Here is a 21,371-nt window from a genome sequence, read left to right on the forward strand (position 1 = left end):
GTGATATCAACTCCAGTTTCATGGGTCACGACCTTCACACAGGAACACAAGCATCCAATACTGTTTGTCAAGGTTTGGCAGGGATTATGCTGCATCCATTTGGTACAGTCCAGGGCTGCCTTCATTAGCTCAAATTTCACCTCAATATCGTTCGGTCGCTCAATCTGTTCAGCCATTTCAATGATGATTCAGCTTCAAAATCTAACCTTTTCTGTATTTGGGTTGCAAAGGTTTCTAAAGACATTTTGGAATTCATTACTCCAAGCAACGACACTTGATCTTTAATAGTGTCACGAAGAGTTTCATACAATTTTACAAATGGCAGCATTGATGTCGCTGTTGCAGCCATCACATTGTTAAATATTTGCATGCTTAACGCAGCTAGGGACTGCTCTTGCTGATCTGCTTGCAAGATGCCCACATTTGGGGCAATTAATACAGGTGCCTTCTCCACTTCGTTTGACAGTGGGTTAAAGCACTGTTTCCTATAAAGAGCGATCAGGTATGGAGTCAGTGATGTGTTGACTGTTTAACTGCCTCTTCAGGTTGGTCGGAGAAAGTCTTGCATTACCGTGAGTTGGAAATGTCAAGAGTGACTTCTCATTTGACAGTGATCTTGGCGAGGCCTGCGTTTGTCTCGAACCATGTGACTCACACGGTCCCAACTCAACAGAGGAGCCTTATTTCAATGGACATTTACCATCATTGTCACACCTTCTAAATAGTCTCCACTTAGATTTCCCGCACCAGTCATCTCAAAGCTGGAAACCAACTTGGCTCTTAGACAGGTAAAGTCGGCCTTAAGGCATCTAGCCATTCGAGCTTCTCTAAGAGCCAACTCATCATATTTGCCAAGGAGTTGATGGTTTTGTTGCTGGTGATATCATTTCCACTTGGTGTGATCCAGGTAAACAGTTGATTGTTTGTGATGTGAAGGGAAAGGAGGACTTCTTGCTCATCCTCTGACAAACTGGACTGCTGCCTGCTCCAAAAGACCATACTGTCTCGCTGACCGCTCCAAGATGAGATCTCACATTCAAGCCTGCGTCTGCGGCATCTAACAACTCAGCCAAACTCTTTAAAATCTGCAAGGAGCTGGCCTACAGTGCTGTAGTCTCCACCTCCCCTCTCACCTCCCAGGCTCTTTGCAATGCCCGTCTCTCACTTTAATTCCACCCTCCCGGCTTGCTAATCCTCCTTTATCCATCACCCCTCCCTCTTTGTCCCCCTTTCCTCTTTTCTCCCCGTATGAGGTTGCTAGACAAGTCCGATCTATGAAAACCTCATCAAAACAGGTTCAGCCCTGTTCCTCTAAAACCATTAAGGACCACATTGATACCCTCGCTCTGGACCTTAACGATTTCTGCAACCACTCTTGCCTCTGGATCTTTCCCTCCCCGCCCTCCCCCCAAAGCACTCCCTTGTGCATCCTCTCCTCAAGAAAACCACAGCTGACCCCGCTTGCCCTGCTAACTACCGCCCAATTTCCATTACTACCTTTTTGGGGAAGCTCCATGAAAAGTTGGCTCTCAGCTTCTTTCTGACTCTCCTGAATATCCGTGAAGATCTGTTCTCTACCCTTGACTCTATTCCCTCCGGCCTCATCCTTCTTGATCTCTCCTCTGCATTCGACACGGTCAACCATACCATCCGGCTCAATCGCCTCAGTGACAACCTGGGTATCACTAATCAGGCTCTGGCCTGGCTGACCTCTTTCCTCTCTGATCGACCCTCACAGGTAACACTTGGGTCTTTCCTAGCCGCCCTTTCCCTCTCTACCTGTGGTGTTCCCCAGGGGTCTAACCTCTTGCCCCGGCTTTTAACCAATACCTGGCAACTCTCGCCTACTGCATTTCCATTTTCTGCTCAAACTTCCAGTGCTATGCTGATAAACACCAAACTCATTTTCAGGCTTCCTTCAGCAACCTACTCACCTTCCCTTATCTCTGATTGCCTAACCGCCATTCAGAATTGGTATGCTGCCTAAATGCCAATAAAAAACTGAGATCCTCCTCATTGGGACACATTCACCATCCTTTCCCCTCACTCTCTGGCCGGCCTACCTTGGGCCTCCTCCTAGCCCATTCTGCGAGGCTAAGAACCTCAGGGTCATCTTTAACCCCACACTTTCCTTCTCCACGCACATCTCTGACGTCTCTAAAAAGTCAAACTTCTTACTTCACCTCCTTAGAGGTACTCTGCCTTTCCTCTCCTTCCCCCAGAAGCTCACCGTCTCCCAGGCTCTGGTTCTCTCCAGGCTGGACTATTGTAACAGTCTCTTTCTAAATCTACCTGCCTCCATTCTTTGCCCTTTACAACTAATCCAGAACAGGACTGCGAGACTTGTTCTCGCCCTCAAGCCCTAGGATCATCTCTCCAGCTCTGAAATCCCTTCATTGGCTCCCAGCGGATGCAAGGATTACATTTAAAACCCTCTGCATTGTCCACGAGGCTTTCTGGGTCATGGGCCCAAAATGTCTTCAACTATGCCTCTGTAAATACCTCCCTTCTGGAGCCTTTCGCTCCTCCACTTTTAATTGCCTCAGGGTGGGTCGTTTTTCAAAGAAACTAGCAGGGGGCAGATCTCTGTCTTCAGCTGAACCTCCCTTTGGAACAGCCTCCCAACCACCTTGAAACTTGAGGAGAACCATCTCTGGTTCCGGAAGCACCTCAAGACGCTCCTCTTTGCTTCTGCCTTTGTCCCACTCTCCCCTGCTGATCTGTTTTCCCTCTCTCTGCACTGTACACTTGGCCACCCTCTGTCCTTTGGGCCCAGGTACCCGCTTACCCTGCCTCCTTCCTGCACTGCCTCTGGGCCACCCCTGGCACTTGGATCTGTATCTGTACCCATACAGCCCCCACTCTTCCTCTGCACTTAGACATACCCCATCTGACTAATCATGCACTTGCCACTTATGTGGCTGCGCTACCATTCCTCTGCAATTATTTATTCATCCCACTTATATATTCTGTTCTCTCCTTTGTTCCACACTTTCCACTTCTCCCCCTCCACGCACTTTCCCCCCGTTTTCCCTTTTCCATGCACTTGCACGTTCTTAATGTCACTGGGCCTAGTAAGATCGTATTTTTGCTCTCCCCCGTTCCCCTCCCTTTGCTAGGTCAAGCTCTGAAACACTTGTGTATGAGCATGATATAAATAAAATATATCAAGGGTCAACTATTTGAAATATCACTGAGGACTAAATTCTGAATGGGGCGTCTGTTGCCAGCTGGTCGACTTGGACCCGACATAGTGAGGTTCTGTCTCTGCGCAAGATTCACTTGTAGCCTCGGCGATAGCATAGACAGACCATTAGAAAGTTTGGTACTGTGGGCTGTCTCATCTGGAGCAAGTTGTTGATCCTGAGCGTCTACTGATTGCGACAGGTCTCGATTTTTATGTTGCCCCATACTAATTTCATTGAGGTGCAGTGACTTATCTTTGATTTCAAAATCTGGCAAGCTGGCAAAGGCCATTTTGTCTAAGTCAGTTAACACTTCTGGGGTGTCCGTTGTACCAGACATCATTACTATTTGATCACCATTTCCTTTATCATTCGCCATGCTTACTTCAAGAAGCTCCGCGTCTGAGATATCCGCAATTTTCCTTGTTTGAGTCAATTGTGAGCCAACCATCTCAAAGACAATCGGCATCAAGGCGTCGAGATTACATGCCAACATCCGAGTATCAATATGTTTGGCAAGTATCTGAACATTTAGAGAGCGGTTGTGCTGTGTTTGTGCTGTTGCTACTAAATTTGCTGCCTCGTTTGAAATTTCGCTTGGGCGTTGATTTCCTCACAATCTCTCTTACCCGCAAATGCCTTATCAAGCTGCACAGAACCCTCGCTCGAATTTCTGCAGGGTTCCAACTCATGTTCGCTGTGTGATTTTTGCCGCGTTAAAGGAACAGAGCTTGACAAAGTTTCGGTCGGGGTCCAGTACAATGCTAAATATGCGTCTTTTTTTTAGCATGTGTAATGTTTTAATGATATAACAGTGCAAGTCTCTCACCTTTTGCAGACACCTTTGGGTTTGGATGGCTCTTTCCTAATTTCCGTAGAACAGTCTTTCCGCGGACCCAGGCACTTTCTGCAACTTTCGGTTAGAGACTAAAGGCTTCTTACAAATGTATTTGAAGCTCAAAGTCCAGAGCTCGACTGCCTCGAGGCAGACTGAACTCGCCTGCTGAACGGTGCGGGCCTCAGAGGCTTTATGTAGGCAGTCTGTACTGTTTAAAGTCACAGTGACCCAAACAATGGCGCAAACTCTTTCCACGGAGGAAACAGTGTAGACCAGTGATTCCAGCAGGTACTGAAGCAGACTGAACTCGCCTGCCGAACTCAGCGAACTAACGTGTTCTTGTACATACTGTATGTCTGCTTATTTGCCAAATAGTATCCATTTAATTGCGTTTTACTTTAAGCAATACTTACACTATTTAGTATATAGACCTTTTCAGGACGTGTCGATTTTTGTTGTGCGCCTGTGTGGGCCTAAATCAACCTGGATACAAGTCTATTCTCTGTAGTAGCATTTTAGGTTTGCTCTTCTGAACCCTCACAGTAGGGGTTATGGAAAGCTTTACGTCCCTAACACTTTTGTATTGTCCTATGGAAAGGCAACGAAATAGAAGGAGGGACTGAAGGGGCTGGAGCCTAAGAAAAGAAATGCAGGCATTTGAACATAAGTAAACCACATTTAGCCACACAATGAATTGCATTTACTCCATTTATCCTTACCATGAAATGGATTTTTGTCGATGGGCTTATTCAGTGTGTCCTCTGCAATCATTTGCTCAGCCTTAAAATTGCTTGTGAATTTCTGTTTTTCAGCTATGCCAGAATGTGTGATTTTTGGATCAATGTTCTCTTTCTTTGCAGGGAGGGTTAGCTGCAGGATAAATGAAAGTGAAAAAATATAAAGATGGACTAGTTGACATTAAGAAAGGTAGACTTGCAGAAAAAAAATGAACCTACAATTTGAAATGAGCAACTACAGTAGAGTACATAAAAACTGCACAGCTATATTATTTTGAGTCCGAAAAATAAGCTACGTCTCTTTTAAACAGTAGTCTTCACAATTGTGTGCTTAACAATAAAAACTGAATTTGTACTTGGAGTTTCACGAGACACCAGAAATTGAGCCATGCAAAGTGTAATCTGCTGACAACAATTATACGTGCCCATCCACAAAATGTCCTGGGTATGCAAATGTAGCTTGTGGCCACTACCTGAGTCTATGTTGCGAGATCAGCCACCAGTGAAGGGGAAGGGGGTGTTCCCAATGTTACATTCATTATATCATAGTAAGAAAACAGTACAGGACCAGCACAGCATAAGTGGACCATGTAATGAGACCGGTTGATGTAATCCTACAGAAGTAGCCAGAACAAAAGCAAAATAGGCTTTGGTCTTGTCATGGCTAAAGGAGCAACAGACAACTTTAAGCCAAGATCTCAGGGTTCTTTTTCAAACCCAAAATGCTAAGTGCTTTGTGCCAAGAAGGATTTCTAGAATCTGGCCTCGCAGACAGATTTTAGGAGGCAGCCCTAGTTATAGTGGACAGGGAAATCCAAGAGGTTTGCCAAAACCCAATCGAGGTACGTGGATGAGCAGTCACTGCTTATTCTCAGGAGACAATGGGTGGGGCAGGGGCCCTTAATGAGTCCACAAGGTATGGCACACAATTCAATAAGAAATGCAGATACAGATCTCTTCGGGACACTTCACAGGTTGGGGAAAGGCAAGTTCCAGCCACGGCCTGCGCACACAGGCAACAACAGGCAGCCGTCCAGTGACGATCACAGAAGCTGCTCTAGGACAGTATCTCTTGATGCTGGAACGCTGAAATTCGGAGAGGAGTTGAGTTGTGGCATTAGCAGACTATCACTGAAGATCCGGGCATTAACGCAAAACGACACTTCTGGCGATGTAGCCCATTAGAGACCTGGTCAGTGGACTGGGAAGTCCAGGGAAACAAAGGCTGAGAAGGGCAGGATGCTCAGCAAGGCATCGAGACTAGTGGGTTCCACTAGTGCAAGGGCTGAAGTAACACTGTTGGTCTTCGGAGATTAGATAGTCAAACAGGTCTTTCACCGGGCTAGATACAGGAAGGGATGTTAAGCCTGGTCAGAAGTTGTGTTCGGATCTTCACCCAGCTGTTTCTTTCTTTGAGGGATTCTTGGCTCCAAAGAGGATCTGAAGAAATGGCTAGAGACGCCCTCCTCTTAAATCCGAGCTGGAAGCAAGTCAAAGGCCACCAATGGATAGGATATGTAACATCCAAACAGCCTGTAGTTGTCCAATCAGGGAGAGCTATTGATTTCACATTTGCCCCACATACATCGTATAGTGGAACTAGACCGTCCAATCACACCACCCACCCACCCACCCACCCACACACACACACTTTCCCAGACAAGTGCATGACCTTTTATGGGATTTCCTAACATGGGAAGGCAGGAAGATGGCGATGTGACAATATGGTCAAACATCAAGCGAAAATCTTGTGGCACAGCCATTTTAGAGCACTAGCAACGATTAGTAGCCATATACGCTGTAAACGCGAATGCGCACACTAAAATATAAAGCAAAAAAATGTATCTACTGTCACCAGCTTGTATATAGGCACATATAAAAGTAATCCCCAAGTGTAAAAATCTAGGGTGATACAAATGTATCCCCATTGCACTGCATTGTAAAATGAGGTCTGCAATGTTACAAATGGACAAAGAGAAACTATCCCAGTACTGATAGCCTGAAGGACTGATCAGTTTTCCCACAACCAATGAGCAAAAAGGTAAGGGAAGTGAATCTGAAGGCTTTACTTCCCTTCAAAAAGTCAGACCCGGTTTGAAAACAAAGTTTGAGAGACCCCCAGCACTTTTTCTGGTCCCTGTGATTTTTGTAACTGTTCCATTGAGTGAGTGGAACTTTTTCCCTCTCACTTATTCCATTTGCTCCGACCTGTGAACCCCGTTTCACTGCTACTGTAGTTTATTTTTACTTCTTAGTCATGCTTTCCTCCACGCATTTCACTACAGGCACCTGTAATACAGTTTTGCTGCACCCCATGTGCAGTGTTGCTGCGGAGTCCCGTGGGCTTCCCTGTTCATTTTATTCTATTTTCCAACAAGGACTACTGTTCAAGGGTAGTAGGATACACGTTATCTTACTTACATTTTCTTTGTGGTATCAGCACGCATCACCTTATGTGGGGTCTACACATTAACTCCTTGCCCACTGCTCCAGTAACCTTTTAGTTACAGTAACAGACAAGAAATGGCTGGTGGCAGTGGATGCATTTTTCTACCATTTGTGTTCAAGTTACTCACAGGCTGGCCCCACAGCTGTAGAACAGCACCCTTGGGTGACCATTTTCCCCAAATGGCCCCACTTTTCTTTTATCACCATTTTTGTTTGTGTGTTTCTTTTTGGCCCTTCTCCTACCATTCCAGGTGAGGGTGGGTCCTCAGAGTTCTGCCTGCTGAGGCAGGAAGTGAGGGAGGAGCCCAAAACGTCTCTGGCCTTTGTCTGAGGGTATGCTGGCTGGAACCAGTTTGAACTGGGAGGCTGGCTGTCCTGCAAGTATAGCCACCTCCAGGTGATTTACAAATCCATAGGACTGAATGAATTGGTTCCTGCATAAAAGGCAAGGCTTTTGGAACAGAAGGCCAAGTTGACCACTGGAATTGAAATTCCGAAGAAAACGACGAGCAGAGACACCTGCAGCACCCACAGAAGCACTGCTGCTATCTTGACCCCGTTTGGGCTGGTGGGCATAACCAGCCTCAAGACCAACTTCAATTTGTGCCCCCCACCCAACGTCCTGCGACCTTCCTGGGCTGCAGAACCCCAATACCCGGGGTACGTCAACCAACTTGGAGTGCATCATCTTGCCATGATCTAAACTTGCTGGAACTTCGGGCGGCATCTGTGTGGTCCTATAGAAGCAAGGATCGTCTCCTCAGAGTCCCCTCACCAGAGTACATGATCGAGTAAACAGGAAGATTCCAACCAGTGGTGGTCATTTGCTGCTGGGGCTGAGAAAAAGGTGCCAAAACCGCAAACCGATACGAGAGTAAGAATAATCCGTTGCTGGCTAGTCCCTCGCTCGACTACTGCTGCAGGGTCCCATCCAGAGGCTTCCTTCTGTTCCCACGACCAAAGAATAGGAGAGCAGGTCTGCATCTGTGCATCGTGAAGGCATCCAGCTAACACATCTTTTTCACTCTCCAGGTACTGTGGGGGGATCTTGGTAAACTTACCTTGAGCCATCTGTGTGGCTCCTTTGTTTTTGGAGTGCACTTTCTGCTGTTTGGGTGTTCACCCAAAACCAGTTGCCCAGGCCTAATAGCTTGAGCACCTACAAGAAGGCTCCTCCGAAGTCACTGTGCCCTTTTTGAATCCAACTAACTGGTTATTTACATGTACAGAGACTGTTTGCATCAGGACTGCTGCATTCCCGTTGACCTTGCCATTGTTTCTTCCCCCAACAGAAAACCTTCCATGCCAATTCACTTTGGCATTCCTGGTTTCGCTCCAAAACCTGAACTGAAGGACTATTTTCTAGTTAGGGAAAGACTGCTCAAGTCTTTCAAGTGCTAATAAGAATTGGTACAGTGGAACTTACTTGCTAATGTTGGTTTTTCCCTATTCCTGAACTACCTACAACCAAGTAATGCTGAGATATTCCAACAAGTGGTCCTTACTTAGCTATTGAAGTCATTCATGTCTGGTTGTAAGAGTATAGTGTAATTTGCTCACCTGCTTTATTTCTTCCTATTATCCTGGTGTGTGTTTAATGTTATTAACTGATACCGCATTCCATTACATACCGTGTGTGTGTGTGTGTATATATATATATATATATATATATATATATATATATATTTTAAGTGTGTGTTTCTTTGGATCCATACATGTTCTGATTTCTTTTTACTCATTTACAGCTCCACTTCCTAAGGCTGCTCTGCCCTTCTACCACCCTTGGGTAGTACAGGCCTATATTACAAGTTGGGGCCCTGAAACCAAGGCCTTGTAGTGTCTAACCAGAATTTGACTTTAGAGAAACGTACTCAACAGGGCCCATAGGAACTATGTAAGGAAAGTTGCCAAAACAGAAATCTTTCTTGCGCTATGTTGAACTTATCTGAACTACTACTTGGTATGTGTATATATTTTTTAAGCATACTTGTGCAGTGTTTTCTTTTGGGGGTCTGTATTTGGTACTTACTGTTCCTACCCACCAGCATTTCTATTCCTCCTGATTGAAGTCTGGCAGCTCTGCAATACAGCAGAGTCTGGCAGCTCTGCAATACAGCAGAGTCGGGTCTGTCTTCTGTATGGAATCCTGTGTGCTCTTAGTGTTAGGACGGATTCTTCATTTTGGTGCTTTCCCTCCATAGACATCAATGAGACACCCTACCTTTTGGTATTGTTTGAACCTTACCTATATTATGAAGGTGACCGAAGCCTTTTCCTCCACTTAACTTGCTAAGCTCATTTGTTTTTGGGCGCTGATCAATCCCTATGGCTATCAGTATTAAGCATAGTTAAGTCCCTTGTTTATTTTTTCGGCACAATTGCCCTCGTAGTGCAGTGGTGACATTTGTTATCCCTGTAAATGTTTTTGGTAACTTTGTGGTTAATTGCTTGATGTGTCCAGGATGCTCTGGTGGCAGTGGATATTTTTTTTCTATAGTCTCATGTGTTTGTAGCCCAGGAAGAGGGTGTGAATGTCTAGTCCCCTTCCACATCCTTGGTGCCCGAAACCAATAGTTGCTCCCGATTTGACAACTACTGCCCGTTTAAATTGTGCTGATCCATACCATTGGTGGGCTTGGACTTGCTTCCAATCTGGATTGTGGATAAGAAGGGGATTCCTGCAGTCATTTCTTGAGATCAGTGTTGGAGCCATGAATCCTTCGTAGACGACTAGCTGACTGACGATCACCCTTAAAAAGGCCTGGAATCCCTTCCTGCGTCCGGCCCAGTGAAGCCTTGTTAGGCTACCTGATCCAAGAAGACCCTGAGCTGTGCTACAGTCATTGGACTGGTGTGACCAACTGAGGATCCAGCTGTCCTGAGCCTTTGAAGTGTCCCTGGACCACCCTGTGGACTGGACCGCTCTCTCGTGGGATACCTCGCTAGATCCTTTGCCATTTCGCGGTTGCACCCGGAACTTTGTTGGTCGCCGATTGAGGTACAAATCGCCTTCTGTCCGAATTTCGGCATCAAGGGATCATGAGTTGGGGGAGCTTCTACAACCGCAAGTGGAAGAACACCTTCCGTCACCTGTATGAGGAGACATCACTGGAACTCGCTTTCCCTGTCCTTTTTGAAAGGTCAAAGAGGCTTGCATCAGTGAATCTTGCATATCTTCATCGCCAGGGATTGCATCTTGCTACTGTACACAACGGAAGAATCCTTGCACATGCAGCACCTGGGCAGCTCTCATTGGAAACAACAGTGGGAAAACCAACTTACAGCAGACCCATCAAGTCATCTGAAAATCGGAAGAAAACAGTGCATCTACCCCAATCCCCATCTATCTTCCATAGTATAACATTGGGAACAAGTTCCTTTGTCTCCTAACCTTCCATTCTACTGACTTTTGGTTGTCAAACCTGGACAGTAACTCCAGATATAAAATACTCTTTGCTTAAGTTAGTAATATTGTTTAAGAATATTTCATCCCCTCACCAACACAAGTAAAGTACAACTTAACTGCACAGATTCATTCTGGTGGAAACATCGTGGCTCCAGTGACTTTTGGGCACAAGGTCCGATTTTGTCTAAAGGATTGGACTTCTTCAGCTTTGAAAATCACTTGTGAATTGGTTTAGTTATATACTGCATTATTTTACTTGCCTCCTGTGTTGATCAAGAGATATATGTGTGTGCGTTGGGGAGTATTGTGCAATAATATCACCTGCTAGTTTCATTTTTCAGTGTGTTTAGAAGGCCCATAACAAATATTTGTATTTTTTTTACATTCCTGTCTAAATTGAAGTATTGTGTGGTCTCATTGAGGACCCCTAACGTTCACTAACACACTCCTGAGAATAGCCTTGACTGCTCTCCACAGTTACCTTAATTGGGATTTGGCTAACCTCTCAGAGGTCCCCGTTTATTACAACTAGAACCCCTACGCTACATGTTGACCCTGTAAATGGTGAAAAACTTAGAGCCCGATTCACAGAGCATTTCCCAATGCACGATTATAAAACGCTTCCATGAATCAGGCCCTCACTACGTTATAATGAAGGCCCCCTGGTTAAGCAGATTTTACACAAAATACGGAGAGCAAACAGATTATTTTAGGTCTATATTATCTATGAAAATGGAGGGGAAAAAAACAGAAAAAGAGGTCACATTACTTGGATCCCGATGTGTCAATTTGTGACTTGCAGGCCAATATTTTTGGAAGCTGGCAGCTTCTGATGTAAAGAACACTTAAGTGATATCCAATTTGAAGCCATTTACATTTTAGCCAGGAGTGTCCCAAGTCAGCAACTATCACAGCAGTATCCATAAAAAAAGTAAGAATGCAATTGGATTTATAGCGCAAGTACCAAATGCCAATTCTCTACCGTATGCGGGCATGTTATGTTTTTTTCTAAAAATACATAATTGTATTTGAATAAATGTTAAAAATCCCATTTGTAAAATGTTTTTCAAAGAAATAAATGTGGCTAAATACAGACAGAAACAGTGGAAAAACAAATACTATAAAACCAGGAGCCTTAATTGGCGCCATTTGCTTTCGCTGCTACACGGTGGAGACAACAGGAAATTCTGTGGGGATTAATCGCCAGTATTTATCTGAAGGGACGCCTGTTGAGCTGAACACCCCTCTCTGAGACCCAATGAGTGGGCCATGTTAAACGCCTGTACTTTGGTACAGCAGCGAATCAGACACTGGCAACCTATCCTGGGTATGATACAGGGTTTCCACAGGGACTGGAGCACGAGGACATCCTACTTGCCCTAGATGGGTGTAAAACGTATCGTGCACATGGGCTGGATGGCCTGGCTAATTCTGTACTTCAAGGCAACCCAGTACTATGGGGCACAGGCGCTTGCTTTGACTTTTCATCACATACTGCCGAACGGTAAAACGTCACCTAGCTGGTGTGAGTCAGTCCTTATTCCTATGTCCAAGAAGGGGAAATGCTTGGATCCAGCAAACTACAGACCATTAGCCATGCTGGATTCGAGAGATAAGAGTTTTGCTTTGCTACTCCTTCAAAAAACATCAGGATTATCCACCCATTGGCCTGCAGCGCTCATTGGACGCTTATCTAATTGCACTAGAAATAACATGCAGATAAATTCTAAGAAAACCAAAATCATGGCGATGGGTGCACAGCCCAGTGAGAGGACTTGTTTCAAATGGCGGATTGGTATGGAAACCCTGGAGAACGTGAAGACTTAATTCTATCTTGGGGTTCCTTTAACTGTGCGCCCTAGTATAATGTTTTATGAAACTTACACCACCCAGAAAATCCATAGGAAATGGTCCATAATTCTGCAGTTTATTATCAGGAAAGGTGTGCATAATATAGAGGGCTTCATTGGGGGTATATAAACTCATCATCATCCCATGGCATAGAAGCATTGCCATCAGTACTTTAAATGGCTCGATGTATTGGAGGGGAAGCTACTGCGCTCAAACCTTGGAGTCCCACAGGTAGCACCGATTGAGGCTCTCAGACGCGAGCTGGGTCTGACATCATTTAAGGTGCTTATGTTACTGCAACGCAGGAAGCTTCTCGTTAAGCTCAGCTGGGCTCGAAAGGGACCTAGTTTCTTGTTGAACTTGATAGTGCAGGCAACTAAAGATAGTCCACAAAACGGGTTTCATGAGGATTTACAGTGCAGGCTATTTTAAACAATATTGGCCTCCCGCCTCCTCCTCCTGACTATTGCCCTAATTACCGCCGGTTGTTAAAGGTTAAAACAGCAGATTGGGACCGCTCAGTCAACATTGAACATCTGAGTAACAAAAAGCACTATATCGAATTTACCAAATCTGGCGTTCCGGTTGGAAGTTCACAGCAATATTAAAAACCATGCTCTTCTTCCATTAGATGATTTATTATTCATTTACATTTGAACTTTTAGCCCACTAATGAGTATCAGGGAGCTTGGCAGACATGCCTACTGATAGGAGGCTATGCTTCCTGTGCAGTCAAGAGATGGAGACTAGTAGACATTTGCTTCTGGAGTGCCCTGCATTGAGAAACCAATATTGCAAGACATATCGAAACTTCGTAACCAGTCAAAGTCAAATGTACCCAGATCAATTCTGGAGCACTATTTAGACTGGTGATTAGTGGTGCCGCAGAATACGTGTGGAAGGAGTCCCTGATGGAATTAGTTAAGTTGTGGTTGGAATGGGTCTCTGAATGATTCTTTTAGGTCTTCTGATGAATGCAATATGAAATAAGATAGAGCGTCATAAAGCACACTTTCAACGAAGATTTATGGAGACAGAAAGGTGTAGGAGGAAACACATTTGTGAGTCCCTTCAGAAACCGAGTTATTAGAAGGTATTTTGAAGGGTATTCGCATAATTGACCTAAAAACATTTGACCTAGAATATTTTATCGAGTTTATGGGACCTTTTTTCGGTCAAATTTTAGACTGAAATAAAGGTCAAATAAATTCGATCAAATGTGATTATGTCAAATAGACCCAAACCATTTTGTAGTACGATGCATCCTCCAAGGTGCGCTTGAAAATGGAAAGCACTGCCAGATAACCCCTAATTGTTCCAATTTGGAGCCCCAAATTTGCTAAATGTAACAAAAAAGATAACACTGTAGGTGTATCGCATTGAAAAGCGTCCACATAATTTTCCCTACACCATCTGTAGAACTATTTCCAACGGCAGCGGTATATAGGGATTTCTTTGCAGGTCTTCTGGCCGAAAGCAATATCTCCATCATGTCATCTGGGAGGTCCCAATCCTTGCATCTCAACCTCTCAGAACCCACGCGTGAACCGGACTCTCCTCTTGCGAGAGAAGGTCCTCCCATTGTGGAAGATACATTGGAGGGCAGATGGAGATGTCCTGAAGGATCCAGGTACCACGTCCTCCTGACCCAATCTGGGGCAATTGGTATCATGGATTTCCCGAACTTTCCCAACCTCCTGATCACATTAGGAATGACGGGGACTCGAGGAAACGCATACAGTAGTGTGAAGGAACAAGTTAACTGTTGTTCTCCAGCATGGGTCTGGCATGGATTCACATGCTCATGAATATTCCCTGTCGTCAGGCTGGGAATCCTCAGTAAAGAAAAAATCAGTATCAGTTTCGTTTCTGATCTGTCTTTCTTAGTAGTAACCAATCACTGATCTCTGGTTCATACTGCACCCAGCCAATGACTGCCCTCTCCCTAAGCCCCGCCTCTGGCAGCCATCCTCAGATTTGGTAGCACGCCAAGTGGCAGTATGACCAAGTGAAGAGCCGCAGAGGGGTAAGTGGGAGGGTTCGCACGTGAATCCATGCCAGACCCATGCTGGAGAACAACAGTTACAGGTAAGTAACTTATTCCTTCTCCAGCATGGGGTCTGGCATGGATTCACATGCTCATGAATAAAGAATACATAGCAGTATACACATGCACAACCATGGGAGGTGGCAAAGGCTCAACATTAAGCATTACATCCAAACTCAACATTAAGCACTTCTTACCTCCTCACCAGGCTCACCTTAGGCGAACAGGTTGCGCAGCACTGCTTGGCCGACCCTGGACTCCTCCCTAGAGTCCCGATCGACGCAGTAGAATCTTGTGAAGGTGTGCGTCGACCTACACGTAGCAGCCCTGCAGATGTCCAGCAGGGGCACACCAGACAGGCACGCCGTGGTAGCAGCGATCGCTCTGGTCGAATGGGCTCTCGAACGGCTGGGTAGCGGTTGGTTTGCCAACCGGTGACAGTGCATGATGCAGCCGGAGAGCCATCTGGAAATGGAAGTCTTTGAGAGAGCCTTCCCTTGATCGACAGGTCCAAAGTTCACAAACAACTGTGATGTCTTCCGAAAACTCTTCGTGCGGTCCACATAGAACTTCAGCGCTCTAGCTACATCCAGCGAGTGCAAAGTCCTCTCGACCGGCGTCGAAGGCGAAGGGAAGAAAACTGGTAACACCAAGGGCTCTTTGAGGTGGAAGTCCGACGGCACCTTGGGCATAAAGGAGGGGTGCGTCCTCAGCACCACCCTCGTGTCATGGAAAGTCAAGTATGGAGGCTTCAAGACAGGGCCTGGATCTCTCCCACTCGTCATGCGGAGGTGATGGCCACGAGGAACGCTGTCTTCCATGACAGGAACTTCAAAGGTGCCGAATGCATAGGCTCGAATGGGCCCCCCCCCCAATGAGCCTGGTCAGCACCACATTAAGCTCCCACGCCGGGGCCGGAGCCTTCATCGGCGGGAACGATCGGAATAGTCCCTTCATAAATTCCTTCACCAGGCGATGAGACCACAAGGACGCCCGTCCCGTAGTCCTGGTATATCGGGAAATAGCAGCCAGATGTATTTTGATGGAGGCGCGAGCCAGTCCAGCTTTGGCCAGAGACAGTAGGTACGGCAGTACTTGAGGAGCCGTAATCCGCAGAGGGTAAATCCTCTGTGCACGGCACCAGACAGAGAACCTCTTCCATTTATGACCGTAACACGAGAGTGGAGGACGCCCTGGCTTTTGCAAGAACCTCTCTGCAATCAGCCGGTATATCGTACCCTCCAAACTCTAGTGCAGCATGAGCCAGGCCTGCAATTTCAGCGACTGTGGGTCGTGATGGAGAATGGCGCCTCCTTCTCTGGAGAGAAGATCCGCGTCCGCCGGCAGCTTGATTGGCGTGGACGTTTATAAGTCCAGAAGGTCCGGGAACCAGATCTGCCTGTGCCACGCCGGTGCGACGAGGATCACCCTGCACCTGGACCTCTTGAGCTGGTTGATGAGGCGGAGCAGCAACGGCAACGGAGGGAACGCGTAGAGAAACAGGCCATCCCAGGGGAACGAGAAAGCATCGCCCATGCTGCTCGGGTGTGGGAACCGACTGGCGAACCTCTGGCACTTGGGAGTTCTCCGCCGTCGCAAACAGGTCGATCTGGGGTTTGCCCCAACGTTGGAAGAGCCGATCCACTTGATCCTGTCGCAGTTCCCACTCGTGGCACGAGCGCAGCTCCCTGCTGAGCGAGTCGGCGATGGTGTTTTTTAATCCTGCCAAGTGGAAGGGAACCAAAAACATCATCTGGGCGACGGCCCAGTGCCACAGATCCTGGGCCTCCTTGGATAGGGCTGGGGATCTGGCGCCGCCCTGCTTCCATATGTAGAACATCGTGGTGGTGTTGTCGGTGAAGATCCTCACCACTTTGTCCTTGAGGAACGGGAGGAACGACTTGAGCGCCCAGAACACGGCTCGGAGCTCCAGAATATTGATGTGGGGAGACTTCTCCTCCGGGAGCCAAAGGCCTCTTGCGTGGAGATCTCCGGTGTGGGCCCCCCCCACCAACCCTCCAGAGAGGCGTCCGTCGTCACCGTCTCCTGAAACGCCGGGGTTTGAAAGTCCGTGCCTGTAGTGAGGTGAGCCCGGGTGCCCCACCATAGGATCGCCCGACGGAACTCCTCGTCGAGAGGGATCCTGTCCTCGAAGCAGCCCGTCGCCTGAAACCAGCAGCCGTCGAGGAAAGACGCATCCGAAGTCTGCAAAGGGGTACAAGGTAGATGCGTGAGGACATCATCCCGAGAAGGGACTTGATGGACCTCACCCTGGCCACGTCCATGGCCAACAGGCGCCGCACCTTGCCCAAGATGGTCTTGGTTCTCTCTTCTGAAGGGGAGGGCAATTGCCCCACTGTATCGAGCTTCGCTCCCAGAAACAGTGCTACTTGTGATGGAACCAGGTGGGATTTGGGGTAGTTGATGGTGAACCCCAGCTCCGTGAGTAGCCGGACGGTCCTCGCCGTATGGCCGACGGCGAGTTCCCTTGTCCTTGCCCGGATTAGCCAGTCGTCCAGGTAGGGGTAGACGTGGATCCCCTGCAGGCGCAGCCGCACCACCACTGGTGCCAGGCACTTGGTGAAAACCCTGGGTGCCGACTTTAATCCGAACGGTAGGGCTCTGAATTGGTAGCGACGTCCCTGAACCACGAACTTGGGGAACTTCCTGTGCCTTTTTAGAATGGGGATGTGGAAGGAACAAGTTACTTACCTGTAACTGTTGTTCTCCAGCATGGGTCTGGCATGGATTCACATGCTCATGAATATTCCCCGTCGTCAGGCTGGGAATCCTCGGTAAAGAAAAAACCAGTATCAGTTTCGTTTCTGATCTGTCTTTCGTAGTAATAACCAATCACTGGTCTCTGCGTCATACTGACCACAGCCAATGACTGCCCTCTACCTAAGCACCGCCTCTGGCAGCCATCTTCAGATTTGGAAGCACGTGAAGTGGCAGTATGACCAAGTGAAGAGCCGCAGAGGGGTAGGCGGGAGGGTTCGCATGTGAATCCATGCCAGACCCATGCTGGAGAACAACAGTTACAGGTAAGTAACTTGTTCCTTCTCCAGCATGGGGTCTGGCATGGATTCACATGCTCATGAATAAAGAATACATAGCAGTACACACATGCACAACCACGGGAGGTGGCAAAGGCTCAACATTAAGCATTACATCAAACTCAACATTAAGCATCTTACCTCCTCACCAGGCTCACCTCAGGCGAACAGGTTGCGCAGCACTGCTTGGCCGACCCTGGACTCCTCCCTGGAATCCCGATCGACGCAGAGTAGAACTTTGTGAAGGTGTGCGTCGACCTCCACGTAGCAGCCCTGCATATGTCCAGCAGGGGCATACCAGAAAGGAACGCTGTGGTAGCTGCGATCGCTCTGGTGGAATGGGCTCTCGGACGGCCAGGCAGCGGTCGGTTTGCCAACCGATGACAGTACATGATACAGCCGGAGAGCCATCTGGAAATGGAAGCCTTCGAGAGAGCCTTCCCCTGATTGACAGGTCCAAAGTTCACAAAGAGTTGTGACGTCTTCCGAAAACCCTTCGTGCGGTCCACGTAGAACTTCAGCGCTCTAGCTACATCCAGCGAGTGCAAAGTCCTCTCAGCCGGCGACGAAGGCGACGGGAAGAACACAGGTAACACCAAGGGTTCGTTGAGATGGAAGTCTGACGGTACCTTGGGCATGAAGGAGGGGTGCGTCCTGAGCACTACCCTCGTGTCGTGGAAAGTCAAGTACGGGGCCTTGCAGGAAAGGGCCTGGATCTCTCCCACTCGTCGTGCGGAGGTGATGGCCACAAGAAAAGCTGTTTTCCACGATAGAAACTTCAACGGGGCCGAGTGCAGAGGCTCGAACGGAGGTCCCATGAGCTTGGTCAGCACCACGTTGAGCTCCCACGCCGGGGCCGGAGCCTTCACCAGCGGGAACGATCTGAACAGTCCCTTCATGAACTCTTTCACCAGACGATGAGACCACAAGGACGTCCGCCCCGTGGTTCTGGTGTATCGGGAGATCGCAGCAAGATGAATCTTGATGGACGCGTGTGCCAGACCAGCTTTGGCCAGCGTCAGCAGGTACGGCAGTACTTGGGGGGCCGTAATCCTTAGAGGGTTAATCTTCTGTGCGTGGCACCAGACAGAGAACCTCTTCCATTTGTGTCCGTAGCATTTAAGAGTCGAGGACGCCCTGGCCTTTGCAAGAACCTCTCTGCAATCGGCCGGTATGTCGTATCCTCCAAACTCTAGCGCTGCAGGAGCCAGGCCTGCAAGTTCAGCGACTTCGGGTCGTGGTGGAGGATGGCGCCTCCTTCCCTGGAGAGTAGATCCGCGTCCGCCGGCAGCTTGATCGGCGGGGACGCTGACAAGTCCAGAAGGTCCGGGAACCATATCTGCCTCGGCCACGCAGGTGCGACGAGGATCATCCTGCACCGTGACCTCTTGAGCTGGTTGACGAGCCGGATTAGCAGAGGCAAGGGAGGGAACGCGTAGAGGAACAGGCCCTCCCAGGGGAACGAGAAAGCATCGCCCATGCTCCTCGTCTGGGGAAACCTGCTGGCGAACCTCCGGCACTTGGTGTTCGTCGCCGTCGCGAACAGGTCGATCTGGGGTGTGCCCCACCGTCGGAAGAGGCGATCCACCAGATCCTGCCGTAGTTCCCACTCGTGGCACGAGCGCAGCTCCCTGCTGAGTGAGTCGGCGATGGTGTTTTTTATCCCTGCCAGATGAAACGGCACCAGAAAAATCCCATGGGCAACGGCCCAATGCCACAGGTCCTGCGCCTCCTTGGACAGCGCTGGGGACCTGGTTCCGCCCTGTTTCCTGATGTAAAACATGGTGGTGGTGTTGTCGGTGAAGATCCTCACCACCTTGCCCTTGAGGGACGGAAGGAAGGACCTGAGGGCCCAAAACACTGCACGGAGCTCCAGGACGTTGATATGCAGGGACTTCTCCGTCGGGAGCCAGAGTCCCCTTGCGTGCAGATTTTCGGTGTGCGCTCCCCACACTTCCAGGGAGGCATCCGTGGTCACGGTCTCCTGGTGGGCTGGGGTCTGGAAGTCCATGCCCGCCGTCAAATGCGCGCGGGTGCCCCACCACCGTATCGCTCGTCGGAAACTCTCGTTGAGCTTGATCCTTTCCTCGAAGCTGCCCGTCGTCTGGATCCAGCGCGCATCCAGGAATTCTTGCAACGGGCGCATCCGGAGCCTGCACATGGGAATGAGGTAGATGCAGGAAGACATCATCCCGAGGAGGGACTTGATGGACCTCACTTTGGCCGCGTCGGCCACCAACATCCGTTGCACCTTGCCCAAGATGGTCCTGGTCCTCTCCTCCGACGGGGAGGCCAGAAGGGACACTGTGTCGAGCCTGGCTCCCAGAAACAGTGCGACTTGCGCGGGCACCAGGTGGGATTTGGCGTAGTTCACGGAGAATCCCAGGTCCGTGAGGAGTTGGACGGTCCTTGCCGTGTGGACCACGGCGAGCTCCCTCGTCTTGGCGCGGATGAGCCAGTCGTCCAGGTAGGGGTAGACGTGAATCCCCTCGCGGCGCAGCTGCGCCGCCACCGGTGCGAGGCACTTGGTGAATACCCTGGGTGCCGACCGTAGTCCGAAGGGAAGGGCTTTGAACTGGTAATGACACCTTGGACTTGTTCAGACGTCGCAGGTCCAGGATGGGGCGCCATCCTCCCGTCTTCTTCTTCACGAGGAAGTATCTCGAGTAGACTCCGGAGCCCCGAAGCCTCTTTGGGACGAGTTCGATGGCGCCCTTTCTGAGCATCGCCTTTACCTCCAGGAGAAGTTGAGGGACGTGAAGTTCTTTCCTGGCCACGGGGGGGACGCGCGGGCACCTTCTTTGAAACTCGAGCGCGTGGCCCCGGGCCAGGGCGTCCAGCACCCAACGGTCGGTGGAGATGGACTCCCACACGCTGACGAAGCCCGCCAGCCGGCCTCCCACCGGGGTGCTTCGGTGGGGGCCAGACCCCACGGCCGGTTCAATCCTGCTTGGGCGCGGCCTTGCCGCCTTGACCTCCTTGGCGACGACGGCGGGGTCCGCTAGACTTGCCTCGTCCTCTGTAGGCCTCTTGCGACGACGAGCGGGCCGCTTGACGGTAGGAAGCGAAATCGCCGCCGGAACCTTTGGAGGCGCCCTTGCCTCCGCCGCTCCGAAAGGGCGTCCGTCGTTGCAGGACTCCAAGGGCCCGGGCCGTCTCAGTATCCGCCTTGATGGCCTGAAGGGAATCGTCCACTGTCTTCCCAAACAGGTTGTTCCCGTCGAAGGGCATGTCCAGGACTCTGGTCTGGACGTCCTGCCGGAAATAAGTAGCTTTGAGCCATCCACGACGTCGAAGGCAAACGCTGTTGCCCAGCTGGCGGAACCCGGTGTCGGCGATGTCCGTCGCCACGGTGATGGCGTGGTCCAAGGCCACCTCACCTTCCTGCAGGATCTCAAGGGCCTCCGCCCTCTTGTCGTCCGGCAGAAAATCCAGCAGGGGAGCTATCTTGTACCAGAGCTCCCTGTCATAGCGGGCCACGATAGCCAAGGCGTTGGCCGCTTTAATCGTCGTCGCTGCCGACGAGATGACTACGTCCCATAGCATCCAATTTCTTTCCCTCGCCGTCCGGCGGGGAAGTCGATGTGGAGGCCGCACCCCCCCCCCCCCGCTTTCTTCCTGGCTGCCGCGGAGACGACGGAGTCCGGGGTAGGCTGCGCCCGGAGGCACAGGGGGGCCGTGTCCGGGACCCGGTACTTTTTCTCGTACCGGTCTCTTCTAGCTGGCGTCGTGGAAGGGTTCTTGAGGAGGGAAAGGCCCTCATCCCAAATGTCGTCCAACAGAGGCACTGAGAGGACCGTCTT

General features: G+C 49.4%; 1 protein-coding gene across 2 annotated transcripts in view; it reads right to left on the bottom strand.

Annotated features, from left to right (window-relative positions):
- The window catches only part of NUSAP1 (nucleolar and spindle associated protein 1), a 449,447-nt gene that overhangs the window by 273,817 nt on the left and 154,259 nt on the right, over window positions 1–21,371 (bottom strand). For both annotated transcript variants that reach the window (XM_069638852.1, XM_069638853.1), the window contains one exon: window positions 4,743–4,893. In XM_069638852.1, the coding sequence (XP_069494953.1) occupies window positions 4,743–4,893 (151 nt within the window). The remainder of the gene's footprint in view (window positions 1–4,742; window positions 4,894–21,371) is intronic.

The sequence above is a fragment of the Ambystoma mexicanum genome, chromosome 14 (assembly GCF_040938575.1).
Source record: "Ambystoma mexicanum isolate Mex_15411 chromosome 14, UKY_AmexF1_1, whole genome shotgun sequence".
NCBI classification, from domain to species: domain Eukaryota; kingdom Metazoa; phylum Chordata; class Amphibia; order Caudata; family Ambystomatidae; genus Ambystoma; species Ambystoma mexicanum.